General features: G+C 33.8%; 2 protein-coding genes across 2 annotated transcripts; both read right to left on the reverse strand.

The window, feature by feature from the left end:
• Positions 1-332: 332 nt before the first annotated feature.
• On the reverse strand, positions 333-4549 carry LOC125673941 (uncharacterized). The gene is made up of 2 exons (XM_056157732.1): positions 4284-4549; positions 333-1907 (listed from the first exon to the last, which is right to left on the reverse strand). The coding sequence occupies exons 1-2, from the start codon at positions 4497-4499 to the stop codon at positions 666-668; spliced, it is 1458 nt and encodes a 485-aa protein (XP_056013707.1). The 5' UTR covers positions 4500-4549; the 3' UTR covers positions 333-665.
• Positions 4550-14278: 9729 nt separating this feature from the next.
• Positions 14279-17190, reverse strand: LOC125673938 (toll-like receptor 4). The gene has a single exon (XM_048910901.2). The coding sequence runs from the start codon at positions 17004-17006 to the stop codon at positions 14409-14411; it is 2598 nt and encodes an 865-aa protein (XP_048766858.2). The 5' UTR covers positions 17007-17190; the 3' UTR covers positions 14279-14408.
• Positions 17191-18606: the final 1416 nt, after the last annotated feature.

Here is an 18606-nt window from a genome sequence, read left to right on the forward strand (position 1 = left end):
TGAATTGTTGGATGGTAAAGTAACTCTAAAAAGAAATCACAATTATTACTACCAAATTCAGGGCCAGTTAGCTATATCTGGTAGAAAATGGTGTGATTTTGTTGTTTGGACTTTCATTGACCACTCAGTTGAAAGAATTTATTATCATGATCTATTCTGGAATGAAGTAGTTATCAAATTGGAGAAATTCTACAAATATGCAGTAATTCCAGAGCTGTTCTCATCTCGAGTTCGAAGATCAAAATGTCTGTTTAATAAAGACTGACTGAATGCAAATTAAAATGAAGCACAAACATATTTTCAATTTCATTATTTTACATAATTATTTGATCCCCACTTGTTGTTGCAAATGAAATAAATACAACAAAACAATGTTTGTTTGATAATAGCAGATTTATCACATTTGAACAATTTAAATTATATACATGTATTGAATTCATCCTTTCTGTGATACATGATGATATAGTAGAACACAATCCAATTCATTGGAAATATTTGTATACTAGTAGTTTCCTAACATCCACATACATATATATTTCTCAAAATGACATTCATTCATGTAGTCAAAGAAAACTTATAATGTACTGCTGGTTGAAAATGATACACAATATTACCTAAAAATTGTTTGAAAAGTCGTACATGAATCTCAGAATAATGTATTTCAATCATCTGAGAACCAGAGGAGGTTGCAGATTTGAGAGAGCAACACAAATTTTGAAAGTTTTACTAGCAACTTTAGACAAGGTAATAGGCATTGTTCCTTGTAAAATTCGAAAGTTTTTCACACGCTCGTTGGCTCTTTCTACGTGAATTCTCAAATTTGCAATTCGGCGTGTTTCCTCCACTTCTCGTCTACTAAATCTTCCATTGCGTTTGAATGGTGGTATGATAATTTCAACACCTTTAGGGGTTGTTAAATCAGAAATTAAAAAGCCTTTGTCAACCATAATTTGATCTCCAGCCTCTAGATAATCTAAAATTCCACATTTCTTAAATAATTGTTTATCACTAATGCTGCCACCCCACAAATCTGAGACAAATGTAATAACTCCTCGGGGATTAATTGCTAGAAGTGCTTTCCATGTCGAGTGTGATTTGTAGTGTGAAAACATGAGGGACTTGTTAGAAAGAGATTGTGGAGTTTCTGTAAAAAATTCTGTACAGTCAATAATGGCACGACAGTTTGGGTATTTCATTTGAAAATCGACTGGCATTGTTCTATCATTTGTTTCTTTGTCAGGCCAAGATATGAGAAAAGAAAGATTCACGGATAAAAAGTCAATCCAAGTGTTAATGATTGTTGCACATGTTGATCTGGAGATGTGAAATCTGTCACTCAAATCTTCTATGAGAAATCCAAGTCGAAGTCTCATAAGCACGAGGAGGAACTCGTCTATTATTCGCAGACATCTTGGTCTCCCCCCACAGTTCTTAACGGTATATGTTTGAGTTCTGTGATATGGGACAACAATCTCATTGAACAGTAAATTAAATGTACCTTTGTTTGGAATTCCTGTGTAAAACATAATCTTCTCATCTGATTCCTGTATATCCTCAAACACTATATCGGGTTTTGAAGCCTGACATAAAAAATCACACTTGTTTGAATCTGTCTGGCAGAAATTATTTTTCAATTCTGTACTCATTTTGTTGGTCTGTACGCTTTGATCTTGAGACACTGTGAAAACAGTTTGTGTACATTTGTTAACATGTACAAAATCACTGGTAACAGTGGTAAATTCACTACCGAAATAGTCATGCATATCTAGAGATGCATATTCAGAGGCTCCAGTTGTATGCAAGCTGGTGTCAGCCGTCTGCACGGATTCCACCTCAGTACTAGTATCCATGGATTCTTCCTTGTTCTGATCAGAAGCATCTGATGTTGACTCTGAAGCATCCATTCTCTGCAAAAGATTTAAGAACACTAAGTTCTAAGTTCATTACATGTATTTCATTCATTTGTGAAAACTAAACCTTACATACAGTCAATATGAATATTTATACAAGCAGTCCATGGGCCACATCGCTCACCTGAGTCACCTTGGCCCTTATCTGAAGACTTTCCATATATATATATATATATATATATATATATATATTTGCATGAATTGATGATAGCATTAATTCTTCAGCTGAATTGATGCGCTCATTAATTTAATCGATGAGAGCAATAATTGAATTGAAGTGCACATTAATTCAATTGATGAGAGCAATAATTGAATTGATGATATCTTCAAATAATTGAAGATATCTTCAATTATTTGAGTTTATGTTAATTTGGCGCTCCATACAATTGCTTTGGACGAATTATATTCAAAATGACTTTGTGAGAAACTACATTACAAACTTTGTAGATTTTTATTAGGTGTGAATAACAAAAGTACAAAATTTGCTGTTCTTTCTGAATTAGGCAGACACCCTATGAGTTTCAACATTGTTCAGCATATTTTGAATTACTGGTTAGAGAACCTAGATGACACATTTCCTCTATTAAAAGCTGCAGACTCTGCCTCAATATCCAACTTCAACAAAAATAAATCATCATGGTTTGGTTCCATTGATAATTTCAAACAACTATACTTCCTCAGTTAAAATCCTATCTGAAATCAACTGCACCATCCTTTAAATATCACTGTAAACACATTCTTAATTCATATTTTCATGAAAAGTGGTATCAAAGAAGGGAACAATTGATAAAATACCTCTGGGAAGTTGAACACTTACTGCACAATGAAACAAAATTTTGGGCTAGATCAACCTTATACTTATTAATCTTAAGAAAACTTGAGAAAAGACAGTTCTTGACAAAATTTCGAATTGCTTCACACAATCTGATGATTGAGAGAGGTAGACATTATGATGATTGAGAGGGGTAGACATTATGGAATATCAAGAGAGGAGAGACTGTGTCCCAATTTTAAATTAAAAGAGGTAGAAGATGAAATGCATTTATGTTGTCCGGATGACATAATCTATCAAGAATTAATCTCTTGTCCACAATATCACTGAAATGTCATCTTTTTAACAATATGTCTATGACCAATTTCTATGATTGATGAACTGTGAGGATATATTCATAATTGATGTGTTATGCAAATTATTTGAATTCATAAGTCAGATGTATAGTTAAAGAATTTCATAGTCACTTATTTTTGGATATTGACTTTTTTAAAGTAAAACCACCATCATAGTATGTTATGTTGTTGGACTGCATGTTGTTGTTACTCATTATGCATTAATGGGCAGATAAATTAACATATATAACTAATAATATACTATCTTTTAGCACTGTCTTTTGCTGTTCATTGCAGTTTAGTGTGATTTACACCTACAGTTCAACATACAAACTTTATATTTATCTCTATACATTATGTATCTGTTAATTCTACATGAGGCAGAAGTGGATTTCTGTTTGATATATCCTTTAGCACCAACTTTTGCTGCCTCTTGTTGATATATCAGGTATATTTTTTGTGATTATGTTCAGATGTACATCGCTACAATATCAGCAATATGCAACATTAGTTAAACAATGTCATAGTCATGACTGCGAGTTTATTGCTTTATTATGTTAATAAGCTGTTCTAATGTGCATGCTGATATATACTCTGCATTGGGCAGAAGTGGACTAATTAACACAATTAAGAATATTATACTACCCTTGCTGTCCATTGCAGTTTAATATATTTCACACATGCGATTTACTATTTAATCTATATATTATGTATCTGCTTATTCTACATGAGGCTGAAGTGAATTTCTGTTTTATATCCTTTAGCACCGACTTTTGTTGATGTATAAGGCATATTATATATTGCATTAGGGATAACACACATGTATCAACTGGGTACTATAATTAATGCTTACATATAAAACTTGAAATACCACTAATGAGTGTATTACTCCAAGAATTACTCTTCACTGTGTATTGTCTTTCCTTGTATAAACAGTTATATATGTTACATGTTTATGCCCATTTGGGCCCTGAATTGGTAATTATACTATTCTATCATATTCTATAACAGCCAGGTAAAATATATTATAATAATATATTAAATATAATATAATTATAGTACATTATATAATATCATATCATAGATAGGTGTAATATATCTATATGTGTCAGGGTAAATTATTATCTATAGGCCTAGCCTGTAGGCCTCTAGTTTAAATTTCCTCGCATTCTGACATTACTAGTTTCAACAATATAAGCCATCATAGGCTAGCTTATCTCTTTTTCCAATATTGGAAAGTAAACATCTGAGCAAATGTATACTTACTGATAATTTAAATATCCGTGTTGGGAACAAAGTTGGTATTGGATGTTCCTTAGTTGGTCCACATTTGCCCACAAAATGTTCCGAACACAACCTCGTCTGATCGTAATTCTTAAAGTTGAAGTCTGATCGAATCATATGGCAGCGTTTTATCCACACTTTCCTTACTTTATCGTTTGAAGGAAACCTGTGCATTGTAATTTTTTTTACCGTCAACATATTTGTTCGCGTGGTTGCTGCAAATACAGCAATATCTCTGTGACATTTTGCACTGTCGTCCGTAGTGTTGTTAATGACGCTTTCTGAATATACTACCCGGAAGTCTGAAACGAAATTACGCAAGCGTACTACGTTCCGGATCAAGGAAAGATAACTCACGTTTTCGGAAAGGCCTATAACCAGGGCTCTGTTTTTGCCAAACAAATTATCATGTATTCCCTATAGGAGCTATGAGATTGATCGATGTTTGTTATCTTTACATATCAGGCACTATATACTATCTGTTATACTTTATAATATTGTTTTTTATCTCAAAACAATATTCATACATTAGATCAAATCTTTCACTTTTATGGCAAACGTCATACTTCCTTTGATAGCAAGGTTCTTAAATCACTTCCTGTCGATATCTTTACGCATACTTAGACGTCGCCCATTGTAGGTTAAGTACCACAAATTAAGACCTATACTTAGTACTTACATCCGTATCAGTGAGGATTCGTTAACGTACTAACGCCTATCGCGACTTGGAACTTCCATTCTCGCTTCTAAAAACCGAGCGTTTGGCGAAGGAGCATTTTACTATTAATGTTTACGTCTTAGGTTTGAAGCGGACATGATACAAGTAAGACTCAAACGCACGACGTTCCGGTTACAAAACAAACACTACTTTGCAACTGCGAAAGCAATATCATTAATATTGAAATAAAAGCGAGTAATTATACTCGTGAAATTACACGAAAGTTATCATTTCGCAAATTCTATGGTCGTTACTGGATACTGTTAAATTTACATACCTATAAAGTACCCCATATCCACTGGTTTAGGTTGGAATGTAGGGGTTTGTAAAATCGTAACCCAGTAAATCCCAATAAACAGACAACATATACTCACCAAACATTTTTGTAGCAATAACACAATCCATTACAAGGGATTTATTCTTCAAATATCATGTCCGTATTAGTCTCTTCATCTACATTGATTATTGATAAGACTAGGATGCTTTTTGAAGTGTCGTCAGTAAATATGGTCTTTGAAACTCATTCATTAAAAAAATGTACATGATATTGAACAGTTTCATTATTTCTTACCTACTTTTCTCTCTCAAAATTACTGATAAAAGATATCTTAATATCTAAGATTAAAATTCAACATTTTAAAACTATGTAGTGACAGTATTTTTTCTACTGAAAAGTTTAAAGCACTTAATTTGGTTTATTGTTTTATTCAATCTCCCTACGTATCCTGACAGGTGCGTTTCCTGCTGTTTAACATCACACGGGGCTTGGTATCCAGCTATTGGTTCATCATATTGCAAGAAAGAACAAATGAAATTACTTTCAGCAGATCCCGGTAGGGTCATCGTTTAGGTTTTGTTGAAATATTCGTTACTAAGTTTAACTGATCATACATTTATACAAATTTATGCATTAATTATCAATGTCATCAGTATGTAATCCATGACTAACAAGCAGAGTACGATCTACAAACACTGGGTTTTAGTTGCATGTGTTTTACAACTTTGAAAACATGCATGTAGTGCTCAGTGCAATGTAGTGTGACAACGTATCCACCCCTTTTCCCCTTCCAATGACAGTTTTTCTTCTTTTTTCAGCTATGATATACTGATATACACTTCCTCTCTCTGACCCCCCCCCCCTCCTTTCGTAGAAGATGCAAAAAGAGTGTATATAAATATTGAAGAATTGTATCAGCAAGTGACCCCTTTGAAAAAAATCTTGCCGAGTTCATAGCTACGTATCTTTGTTATTCTATGGTCATTTAGCTGATTGGCCTGTGACATAATGCAATAAATGGCATATACACTTCTGCAAGTTTGTCTTTCGTCGATGTAAATGGTGTGAATTTGGCTCCATTAAGTTTGTCTAGATACCTACTGCCTGATTTACAGATTCCATGTGTGCACGTATCTCTTTGTATGAGAAATGATTAAACATTTTTTCTCTGAAATAAGAAATGTATCGCCCGATCCTGCGATTCCATTAGCGCATGATCGGTCGATACATTTCTGTGTTTACTATACAAAACAATTTCGGATGCCCGATGTTTCGGCATACTATAAAACCTGGCCTGGCCCCATTGGCCTGCCCTGGCCTCAAAATTGGCCTAGCCCCGATTTTGGCATCTAATTATGCTCCATCCCAAATTTTGGCCTAGCCTCAAAAGTTGGCCTGGCCTCAAATTTGGCCTCTAAAAATTTGTTGGCCTCAACCAAAAAAAAGTTTGATTGATTTGATTGATTTTAGTTTTTTCAAAGTCATAGCAAATAAATGATATGTTTCAGTTGTTTTGTAAATGTGCACTTTAAAATAATCTTGAACTGCCACCAATCTGGTTGATTTTATTGAAAATCTATTGATCAGTTAATCAGTCATTTTCTTTTCCCTTAATTTATATATGTACGTACTAGTACACACTAAAACAGATTGCACAACTAATGAAACAATTGGCATATTGATTGAATTTTTTTTCAGAATTATGATTGATTTCATTGATTTATTATTGGTTTTAGTTTTTCAAAGTTGTAGAAATGAAATGATTATGTACATTAGAATAAACATGAACTACTACCAATCTGATTGATTTTATTGATTAGTATATTTGACAAAATTATTTGTGTTTCCTTCCTAACTTATGTACTAGTACACCAAAAAGTATACTGATGAAATGATTGATTTATTGATATTTTTTGTATTCAATAGAATTCAATTTGATATCAATTTACAAATTATAAAAGTGTTACAATTGTGTTGTCATTATAATGAATTCGATTTTTAGATCAGCGAACATTCAGAACAGAGCATGTGGCCTTAATGTTTTCAATGTGCAGATACCACACATTTAGTGTTACTTGTTTAATTTCCAAAGCATGATAAATGACATTTTAAAAAATCAAAATAAACACAGTGAAATGTTTGCTAGCATAATGATAATAGCCAATGATCTAAGGATTTTAGATTTGTATTTTAGTGTTCATTTATCTATACTTTACCTTGAATGAATAATGTAGATTAAAACGGACATGATGTATTATAAATATTTCTTTCTTGATTTCATAATTAATTTTCAATACTCATTGTAAATATGACAAGTTCCCATGCTATGAAGGCTTGCCCTGTCAGGATAAAGGAAATATCTATCACCATATTAAAAGATGGTGATGAAAACTTTTGCTGAAGTTGGAAATTCCATTACACAGAAACAATTGAGCAGTCCAATGTTTGCAAATAGGGTGTGTTTTATACAACAGAACATTTTAATTAGTACCTCATTTTATGACTGTGCCTAAACTAAATAAGGTATACAAAACAAAATTGTGATATTTTTTCTGGTTTTGTGATAAAACAACAGTAAAACAGAACTAATTACAATTATTACATTGAATCTGTCCACCCTCTTTTTATTTTATATCAAAGCCTGCATTAATTAGTTATAACAAAAAAAATCGTTTGTACCTCTAACCACTGCAGCAGCTATATCTAAGCAAATATCAGATACATGTAATACTCATAATAGTGTCTTATAATGGAGAAAAAAAAAGGTTTATGCATCTACAAATTCACAAAGTGCAGCTTTAATTTTGTGCTTTACTTCTTAACGTTTTTAGACTGTCATCAAAATCATCCTTCATTCTGATCATTATTAAAAATAAACGTCCTGTGCAGAGCTGTGTGACATTTCAAACCGTATATCTGACATAGATTAACCTCATCCTTGACTTGCTGTCAAGACCTATGCTGTAGATTGATTGAATGATTGATGTTTACCGCCACACCCAACAATTTTTCAGTGATCTGGTGGCGCCCAGTTTTTATTGGTGGAAGAGAGAACGCAGGTACAATGTACCTGGGAAGAGACCATCGACCTTCCGAAAGTAAACTGGGAAACTTTCTCACTTACCGGCGCGAGTGGGATACGAACCCGCGCCGACAGAGGTGAGAGGCCGTACGATTTTGAGCGCGATGCTCTAACCACTCGGCCACGGAGGCTTCCATGCTGTAGAATAATATGTTGTAAATAATCTGATATCCCATTACAGTACTAGTGTTACATGTTTATTTCAAATATGAGCATCCTTAATTTTTCAAAGTTGTAGTTTCAATCTGTATGATTTATGGTAGTATTTTTATACCTACAATATGTAGCTATCAAACTCAATTGTTCTTATCAATGAGAGTGATGGCGGTACTCTACATTGCAGTGTGTGAAGTGTGATGATTCATCATTAAACTAGTGTGAATTTGTTTTTTAAATTCATTATCAATAAGTGAAGTGGATCATTAGTAAAATGAGTTTTCAATGTGCATATTTACAAAACAACACAAACATATCATTTATGTTCAACAATTTTGAAAAAACAAAACCAATAATAAATCAATGAAATCAATCACAATTATGGAAAAACTCAATATGCCAATCGTTTCATTAGTTGGGTATACGTTCTTGGAGTGTACTAGTACATACAGATATGAAAGGAAAAGAAAATGATTTGATCAATAAACTGATCAATAGATATTCAATAAAATCAATCAGACTGGTGGTAGTTAATGATTATTTTAAAGTGCACATTTACAAAACAACAGAAACATATCATTTATCTGCTATATGACTGAAAAACTTAAAACCAATAATAAATCAATGAATTTGATCAAAATTTTGAATACAAAAATGTTTTTTGGTTGAGGCCAACGAATTTTTTAGATGCCAAATTTGAGGCCAGGCCAACTTTTGAGGTCAGGCCAAAATTTGGGATGGAGCATAATTAGAGGCCAAAATCGGGGCCAGGCCAATTTTGAGGCCAGGCCAGGTCAATGGGGCCAGGCCAGGTTTTATAGTATGCCCGATGTTTCGCCGAGGCTCGTGGTGATGGGATGAGCTTTTTGTTTTTCAGCGCACTTCATTTGTCACAATATAAGGTCACGACCTTCTGTGGATCGGTGTAATTAATGTTTATATACAGCTTTAAAGATTGAAATCAATATTGAAATTATAAGTCTTTTGAATAAGTGTTTCGTTCAGTTTCCCAGATGTCATCGTCTGTGCATTCTTGTTCGGGGCATTCAGTGACACTTTTATCCTGCACCAAGTTCAGGAGAGATTTTGTAAGCGTTGTAAACCTCGGAGAACAGGACTAAATGCACAAACATTATATTCTGTGGTTTCCGTCCTCGCCATATTCAATTCGCATTCCCTCTCTCTGATTGGAACATATTTTATTATATAAGTGCATATCAAACGAAAGCTGTGAACTTAAGTTCTTACAACTTACAGGGTTCTCACCTTAAATGTAACTGTCTATATACTAATTGATATTATAAATAGAGATAATAATTTCTTAGTTACATTAAATGAATGAATAGATGTATTGAAAGTTAATTATTTGGATAAAGCATGGTGTTAGGTAGTAGTACCATTAAATCTTACAGAATCTCTAATGAACTTTTGAACAGAGGAAAAAAACATGTTAGTTTATTTCAAAATGTTGAGCTCCGTCACCCTATAGAACTAAGTAATAAGCAATAATAGATAATTGAGAAAAATGTAAAAGACTTGTTAATACTTGACTTCTGGCATTACTATATATGTTGTATACAACAAAAAATTACCTGAGTCATCAGGTAAATCACACGAACAATTTGGGGCTTCAATAAAATTTTTTTCTAAACAAACCATAGTTCAAAATGCAGTTATGTCTGAGTTTGTGTGAATGATGTGAAGTTTTCTATTTCCATAACAAAAATAAGATGAGGTTTGGTAGGGATATTTTAATGCTGTTTTAAAGCTACTAAAATATGCATTGTTTCTGATTTAGATATTTAAATTGTTCCATTGCTTAATTGTGTCGGGGATAAAGCTTTTCCTAGATAGCTCAATTCTACATTTAGAAAAAGTATAACCCTTTTCATTGCGTGTGTTTTTCTTTCTGATTTAATATATTTGATATATACAGAGATAGGTTTTTTTTTAAAACATTCATATGATTTGTCAGCTATTTTGAATATAATTTACTATTGTTTGACCTGTTTCTACGGTCGCCAATTTACACTCTAATGTTAGAAGCATCTTCTATTCGAGGTATAAACTTCTGGAGTACGAATTCATCCATAATATTTGTGGTAAAGTGATGAACGAAACTCATTCGAGTATCCTCTGATTTTTCTTTTTTTTAAAGCTTAAAATGAAGTATCGGGTCTTCCGTTCATTCTTCAGCAGTACTTCACCGATGAGTGTACTAGTGATGATGTACAAATCAAGATAAGACTTCCGAGTTTTCCCCAAAATATAACAATGAACTTTCTACATTTAAAAATTCAACAAAATTGTATGTCACACTGCTATGACTGAAAATATTTGAAATATCTTTCTGCTATGTGATTCATGACAGAAAGTTTGTATGCGCAAACATTGAATACAATATTGGCAAACATAAACACCAATTTCGAACACAGGGTATGATAATTGCGAGATTAAAATTTTAGTACTTATTTTAGTCGATGACATTGAAATCCGTAGTGCATTCCACTTTCTTTGGTGAACCTGACCGTTACAGGAAAACACACTTAAAACTCCTCCACTGAATTACTTGAATAACTCATAGTGGTGGTCTGAACTCGAACCACTACAATGTTACATAAGTATATAAGTTCGCACTCAATATCGATATGATTTGCATTTTTAAAAATGATGGTAATGTGGTCATTGTTGAATTTCCAATATTCAAGCAGGCATTTCCAAAGTACTCCATCAATGATATGTATCTAAACTAGAATGATGTAATAACGTGTAATTCACTAACACATGATTTACGAATTTTCCACAGTGATCTTATCTTAAGGATCAAGCTTAATGGACGTGTATCAGACATATCAATATTGACAGTTACATTTTCGCAAAAGAAAGAAACCGACATCAAATGTCTCCCATATACTATTGCATTTAATAATTCTGTATGATGTTGCATTCAGCTCACAAGTTAATTTTTTGGTTTGTTTTTAGAAAAACGTAAAAAAAAAAATTAAAAAAAAAAAAATATAGTGATATATTTAATATGACTAAAATAATAACCAAGAATTGACATGCATCTGTCGTCATGGTTACTGGGTATTTTCTTTTTGGATAGAATGCAGCTGTGTAGCATAGACATTTGAAACCCCGTAGGTATAACCACTGTACCGAGTAGATAACGATCTCTAATGAGATTCCAAAATTTGTGGAAAATATGCGGTATTAGTAAATTTTCATGGTGTTATTGAGATTATTATCTAGTTCACTGAATATAATTTATAGTCATGTCAGGAGTGTTGTTTCGTCTGATAGCAATTGGGTAGACACGGATGGTACTGAACTGGTAGACAGTGACCCTGATGTAATGCATAGGTTACTGAGCTACCCTGAGTAACCTTGAAGTTTTATGTGCATTTTATTCATCATTTTAAATTGAAATACATTTCTTGTTCAACTAAAGTATAGATATTGTCCATAATTGATTTAGCAGTGCTAATGTTTCACTGTTGTCATTTTAGATTTGAAAATGTAGATAAATGTCGTTATTGTTGCTTTTTTTTTTATTTGGTCCAGGTTTAGGAAGCAGTAAAGATAAATTTCTCTGTCTGCAGATGATGCCAAAGCTCATGCATTGTCTGAACTTTCAAAGGTTCAACAAAAGTTAGGCGAAGTCGTGGTGGCTTAACACCTGATGAGTTAATTATCTAGACTTTTCGCACTTTTATAGTTTTGAATAATGTATATAGATAATCTGTATCGCTCAAGTTTTGATTTTATCTAATTATAACATTAAATGATATTGTTATACAAATATTCCATACTTTGTTCAGTGCATTATTTCTATTGAATTGAACGACAGGCAAATTGAATCTGGTGATTTACCGGTCTCAGTGGTCTAGTACTCAGATTGAATCTGGTGATTTACCGGTCTCAGTAGTCTAGTACTCAAATTAAACCTGGTGATTTACCAGTCTCAGTAGCCTAGTACTCAGATTGAATCTGGTGATTTACCGGTCTCAGTAGCCTAGTACTCAGATTGAATCTGGTGATTTACCGGTCTCAGTAGCCTAGTACTCAGATTAAATCTGGTGATTTACCGGTCTCAGTGGCCTAGTACTCAGATTGAATCTGGTGATTTACCGGTCTCAGTAGCCTAGTACTCAGAGCGGTCAGTCGATGACTTATAGACCTCCTGAAGTATTCTCGAATATGTTGTGTTAAATCTAGGATGTGAAAGGTGCAGATAACCTCTTCTATTATTAAAAAAATCCCTTATATTTTAAGAGAATGGTCGCGGTAGGTTAATGGTAGAGCGTACACTTTGTAAGTGGGAGATCGTGCCCAGTTCGTACCAACGCCACGACAAACCTAAGGCAAAAATATAGATAGCGATTGCCCCCTTGCCAATTGAGAGGTGCACATGATGGATCTTTTGGATGTAAAACTTATACGGTACCAATTTTGATGCACCAGATGCGCATTCAGCCAAATAATGTCTCTTTAGTGATGCTCAACCGAAATGTTTGAAATCCTAAATAACAATGAAGTTTTAGAGCTATTATAGCCAAAAAAGTGGAGTCAAAGTCGTCTAAGGATAAGAGCTATGCATGAGGGAGATAATCCTTAATTTTGACATGAATTTCTAAATTTTATAACAGCAATTAAATATACATCCGTATTTTCAAGCTAGTAACGACGATATGACCTTAAAACAGAGATCCCGTGATGCGGTAGGTGACGATAACGAATAGTGATCAATCTTATACTCCCTATAAGGGATACAAAATAAAGAATTGGGCAAACATAGATTCTAGGATATACCAGAGGTGGGATCAAATGTCTGGGGGGAGTAAACATTCTCTGTTGACCGGTCACACCCACTGTGAGGTCAATATCTTGATCAGGTCATTATTACCATTAATAAATAATACTGCATTCAGTAAAAATTATTATTTCGATAGACTTGATAATAAGTCGTTCACCATTATTGTTTTCTTTAAAATGAATATACCATACATAACTTTTTTAACCATGTTGACAAATCTTAATCTCAATAGAAAGACATGCAGTGTCTGTTTTCATATCCGCTGAGTCTCATCTTCCTCCAACTGTATTCAGTTACATACCTGATATCGATGCCTAAAAATGTTTCCCATTCTGTCACCAACAATGTGTGCGTTTCATTGACATTATTAAAAATTGATGTGCACGGCATTTTATTTAACAAAGCATTAAACAGACACTGCCAATCAAACTATATCCAGTTGCGTATGAGGGTGGTAGTGAAGAGGTCAATCCGCAAGACCAAATAGCTCGCTACTCGATATCATCATGAAAGGTGAAGATAACGAACAGTGATCAATCTCAAAACTCCTATAAGCAATACAAAATAGATAGTTGGGCAAACACAGACACCTGGACACACCAGAGGTGGGACCAGGTGCCTAGGAGAAGTAAGCATACTCTGTCGACCGGCCACACCCATCGTGAGCCCTATATCTTGATCAGGTAAACGGAGTTATCCTTAGTCAAAATCAGTGTGCCAAGAAAGGTCTAACAATCGGTATGAAACACATGAGACAGCATTTGACCCAATGATAGCTAGGTTGTATTAGCAAACTATATCATTATGAAAACTCATCGATTCAAATTCTTGCAAGATGAATTGCTACTTTGCCTTGCAGAATATAAAATAAAAATGTGCATATTTATATTGATTTTGTAATACCAATATTGATTACACTACATTCATAAAAGCATATATTTAATTCTTGGTAAGCTCATTTTATTCCAGCTACAGGTTCTGACAGTCTATGCAAACATTAAGATAGAAGTAGCATGTTATTTACATTTATTTTAATGAATTTTTCAAATAAATAAATATCATAAGTCTTCCACAATTAGGGCTTTCAGAGTTTCCCAGAAGTCGTCATATGCGCATGCCTCCTGGGGATATTCCGTCACACATTCGTCTCGGACCAGGTCAACAAGAGAATTTGGAAGTGCACTGTTGTACACCTCAGGGAAAAGGACCAAATGGACGAATTTCAAATTTTCTCTACCTTCTATTGCTTCCATTCTTGCCATATTCAATTCATAGTCTCGCCATTTTGATTTAAGATAGCGTTTTGATGTTAAACAGATCACTCGTTTGCAGTCCTGAATAGCATCCATAATGGCTTGACCCTTTTCTACTCCTAAGGGCTCGTCTCGGTCTCTGATATAAAGTTTTATATTAGAGTTATTTTCCACTCGAGGTATAAACTCCGTTAGAATGAAAGATAACTCACTTCTTGAATACGAAAGCATTGCATCATATTCATAAGAAATTGAAGATGAAGAAAAATCATTGGAATATCTCCCAACTTGTCTCAAACGTTGCTTTGCTTTGAAAATTAGGTAACGAATTTTCCATTTATTTTTCTGTAGAATTATTCCAACTGCTGTACTGAAAATAAAAGCTAAAACGACAGACGTCGCGATGTATATACTAAGATATGATTTGCAAATTCCTTTCAAAGACAGCAATGAATGCTCTGAATTCGTAAAATCAAACTCTTTAGAACTTGTCGAGGAGCATTCATAATCTATAAAATGTGCAAAGATTTTTCTATGACGTGTGATCCACGACAGGAAGTCTACATTATCACAGGAACATAGCAGCTTGTTTCCCGATAGATCTACAGTAAGGTTTGATGTTAGAAATAAAGTTTCAAATGAGCGTCGGTATCTCTCCTCAATAGTGGTCAGTCTGTTTTTTGCGAGGTTTATATACTTCATGTTTTTCAAATGGTCGAAGTTCACCCGCCATTCCGATAACAGGTTATTTCTCAGATTCAATGTCTTCAACTTCCGTGTGTTCTTAAACATTTGAACAGATAACGACACGATGCTATTATGTGACAAATCAAGATTTTCTATAGATGTGAGATTTTCAAATGTTTTCCCTTCCTTATCTTTCGATAAGCTTTTACCAATATTATTTTCTGATATATTAAGGACTATCAAACCACTACCATACATAAAAAAATGTGGAGAGACGTAAGAACAGAAATTGTTGGACAAGTCAAGGATCTGAATTCCCTCTGCGCCGTGCACGGGTCCATTCCACGAGTAGAAAAAATTGTTCTGTCCATAGAACTCACGCAAACTAGAACCATTTATTGCAAATTCGGGAATGCTCGCATAAAGCCGACTTAAATTCCCATAAAATATCTGTAAGGATTTAGGTAAATAAAGTGTATATAGGGGTTTTCGCTGAGACTTTGCATCAGAAGTTTTATTCCACGTCCTCTGTATTGTATAAAGGTCCTTTATCGTGACTTTTCTTCGCTCTTTAATTGGATTTCCTAGAGCATAGTCGTTGTGGTCAGTTTTCTCCTTGCAGTCTTCAAATATGGATGAAGGATATGGAGGAGGTCGTAACTGAACGCTCAAATTTAAAACACGAAGATTTTCAAGAAAAAAGTAGTCAATAATGTATCTCCCTTGGGTCAGTTTATTTTCTCCTAGGGACAAAATTCTAAGTGCTTTTGGAAATTTTCTCATCACACCTGGTTCTAATAGTTCAAGTCTGTTCTTTTCAATGTGTATCTCGGTAAGATTAGTATTGTCTATGTTGATCAGATGATGTCTGAGGATTTTAGAGCCTGTTCCAGTCAAGCACATAATACAATTGATACGTAAAATATCAATAGATGTCTGGTTAAGGTTATGTGTGATATTTGGAAGTGAAGCAAATCCGAGTCTTTTGTTGTGGGACACATCAAGATATTGTAGTAGAGGGAGAACTCCAAATGCACCTTTTTCAATGTCGATAATATTGCATGCTGAAACATCTATATATTTTAACTTAGGCATGTTTTCAAACATGTCTTGAGGAATCCTTGTGAATGAACAATGTCCCGTAATTCCAGACAAATCAAGTTTGGTTAAGTTTGTTAAATTGGAAAATCCCTTTCCAAAGGTGATGTTATCTGTTCCATCAATTTTTAAAACCTCCAATGATTTCAGTTCTGCAAAGACTTTGTCAAGCACTACTGTGCCTGTATGTTTATTTCTTTTGAGACTCAGTTCAGTTAGTGAATCTAAATCTGCAAACTGTCCATATAAATCGGTTATCTTAATCTTATTTCCCTCCAAATTCAATGATTTCAAATTTCGTAATCCACGGAAAGTATTACTGCTTAATGATTTTATTTCATTTCGAGACAGATCTATGTACGACACCGTCTCTGGAAAAGGACCGCTGATCTTTTCAATGTCATTATCGCTCAAATCAATCCAGGACACATTTTTATAAAAATATGGAACACTTTTGAGATGCATATTGGAGCAGTCGGCTTTCATTTGGTGTTGTATATTTTCACAAGAACAATTCACAGATCCAAACACGCAAATATACCCGTTATTTTCAGCTACAGCGTAACTCATAAATAAAAGAAAACTATAGAGCAGGTAATATCTCCAAAACAGCTCCATGTTTTCAAATATTGCTCAAAATGATTAACACACTTCCACTATTTCCGTCAATGTGCTGGCAAGGTCAATTCTCAGTTCGACTTCACGAATTTACTTCCAACTCAAATGCATTTCAAAAATAGTACCCAATTTATGCAATCTGTTGTGACACACATGAAAACATATCAAGGATGTCCCCTGCCTGCACTATGCAAACACATAGTGCTGTCGGGGTTATATTACTAGCGACGTGAAAACCAATGAATTCCCCTCCACGTGGAATACCCCACATTCTACTTTAGAAACTGTGAATGTCTGTACTTTAAAACATTTATCGACCTTATTAAATATTTTGGTTCACCTGTTGGGATAATCGATTTGAACCAAAAAAGATATTTAAACGTAAAATATTAAAGCGATAATATAGCAACACTTGCATATCGTAAGATAAATGTGTATGTTTAGTCACAAATTTTGCAATATATTGATTGTTGACTGTTGATTGCTTTTTAAAAATGTGATTTTTAAATGACAATCGTGACCATGAAACTTGCGATGGATTTCCCCGCCCCTGAGATAGACTCCAGTGCAATTAATGTGCGTACAAATATTTCAACAATAAATAACTTTTTACGGTGCAAAAATACAAGATACATTGTTTAAGCAATAATATGACGTTTAATCCATTGAAGGCTTTTGTTGCACCTGCCATTATCAGTCGAAAGATAAGTAATATTATGCTCAGTGCACCGTTCGAGAGAATCTGTATGAATTCTTATTTTTGTCGAGGAAGCAAAACTTAGTTTCACCAGTAAAATGTTCTGTTCCTTAATTATGATATTTTGAATGTGAAACATCGATGTTATGAGCAGTTTTATCATGTCTGAGCCAATATTTTCTTTTTAATAAAATGATGAGTACCATCGCTTTAAATAGCTGTATCTACAAAATACATATTCCCTCCATGCGTTCAACAGTATTTGTTCTTGTATATATTGCAGTATGATTGTTAACGTATCTTGTGCGTTGTGAAAAAAAAATTCTGTAAATAGATTTTTAGAAAGAAAAGAAAACATGGGTTTACATAGGTTCACAACTTTTCCTTTCTTTTTCTTTTACGTAACGAATGTTTTAAAGAGGACATTTAACACGAAATGCACGGCATAGGATCCAAATAATAACTTTGATACATACTTTGAATAATAAGGTGAAAAGAGTAAAACTTAAAAGGTTTTTTAAAAACTTTGAAATTCGTCTATCGTTTTCTGAAGAAATTCATGAGAAAGATATTCCACAAGAATTATCACAGATGACAAAATTGTGTGACAATGATCTCATATCGCGGACAATTTTTATCTCCACGGATGCATTTTAGTTGTATTATATCACGGAGTGTAATCACTGGGACACACATTGGTTGTTATAGGGATTAGAAATACACCGTCGATCATCCATCCGTGTAACATCTTATGTTGTTCCACCTGTAATCAGATTAAACCTCGAGATAATACATATCATGTCACAATGTAAAACTTATACGGTACCAATTTTGATGCACCAGATGTGCATTTCGACAAATAATGTCTCTTCAGTGATGCTCAACCGAAATGTTTGAAATCCG

This window comes from Ostrea edulis, chromosome 3 (genome assembly GCF_947568905.1).
Source record: "Ostrea edulis chromosome 3, xbOstEdul1.1, whole genome shotgun sequence".
NCBI lineage: Eukaryota > Metazoa > Mollusca > Bivalvia > Ostreida > Ostreidae > Ostrea > Ostrea edulis.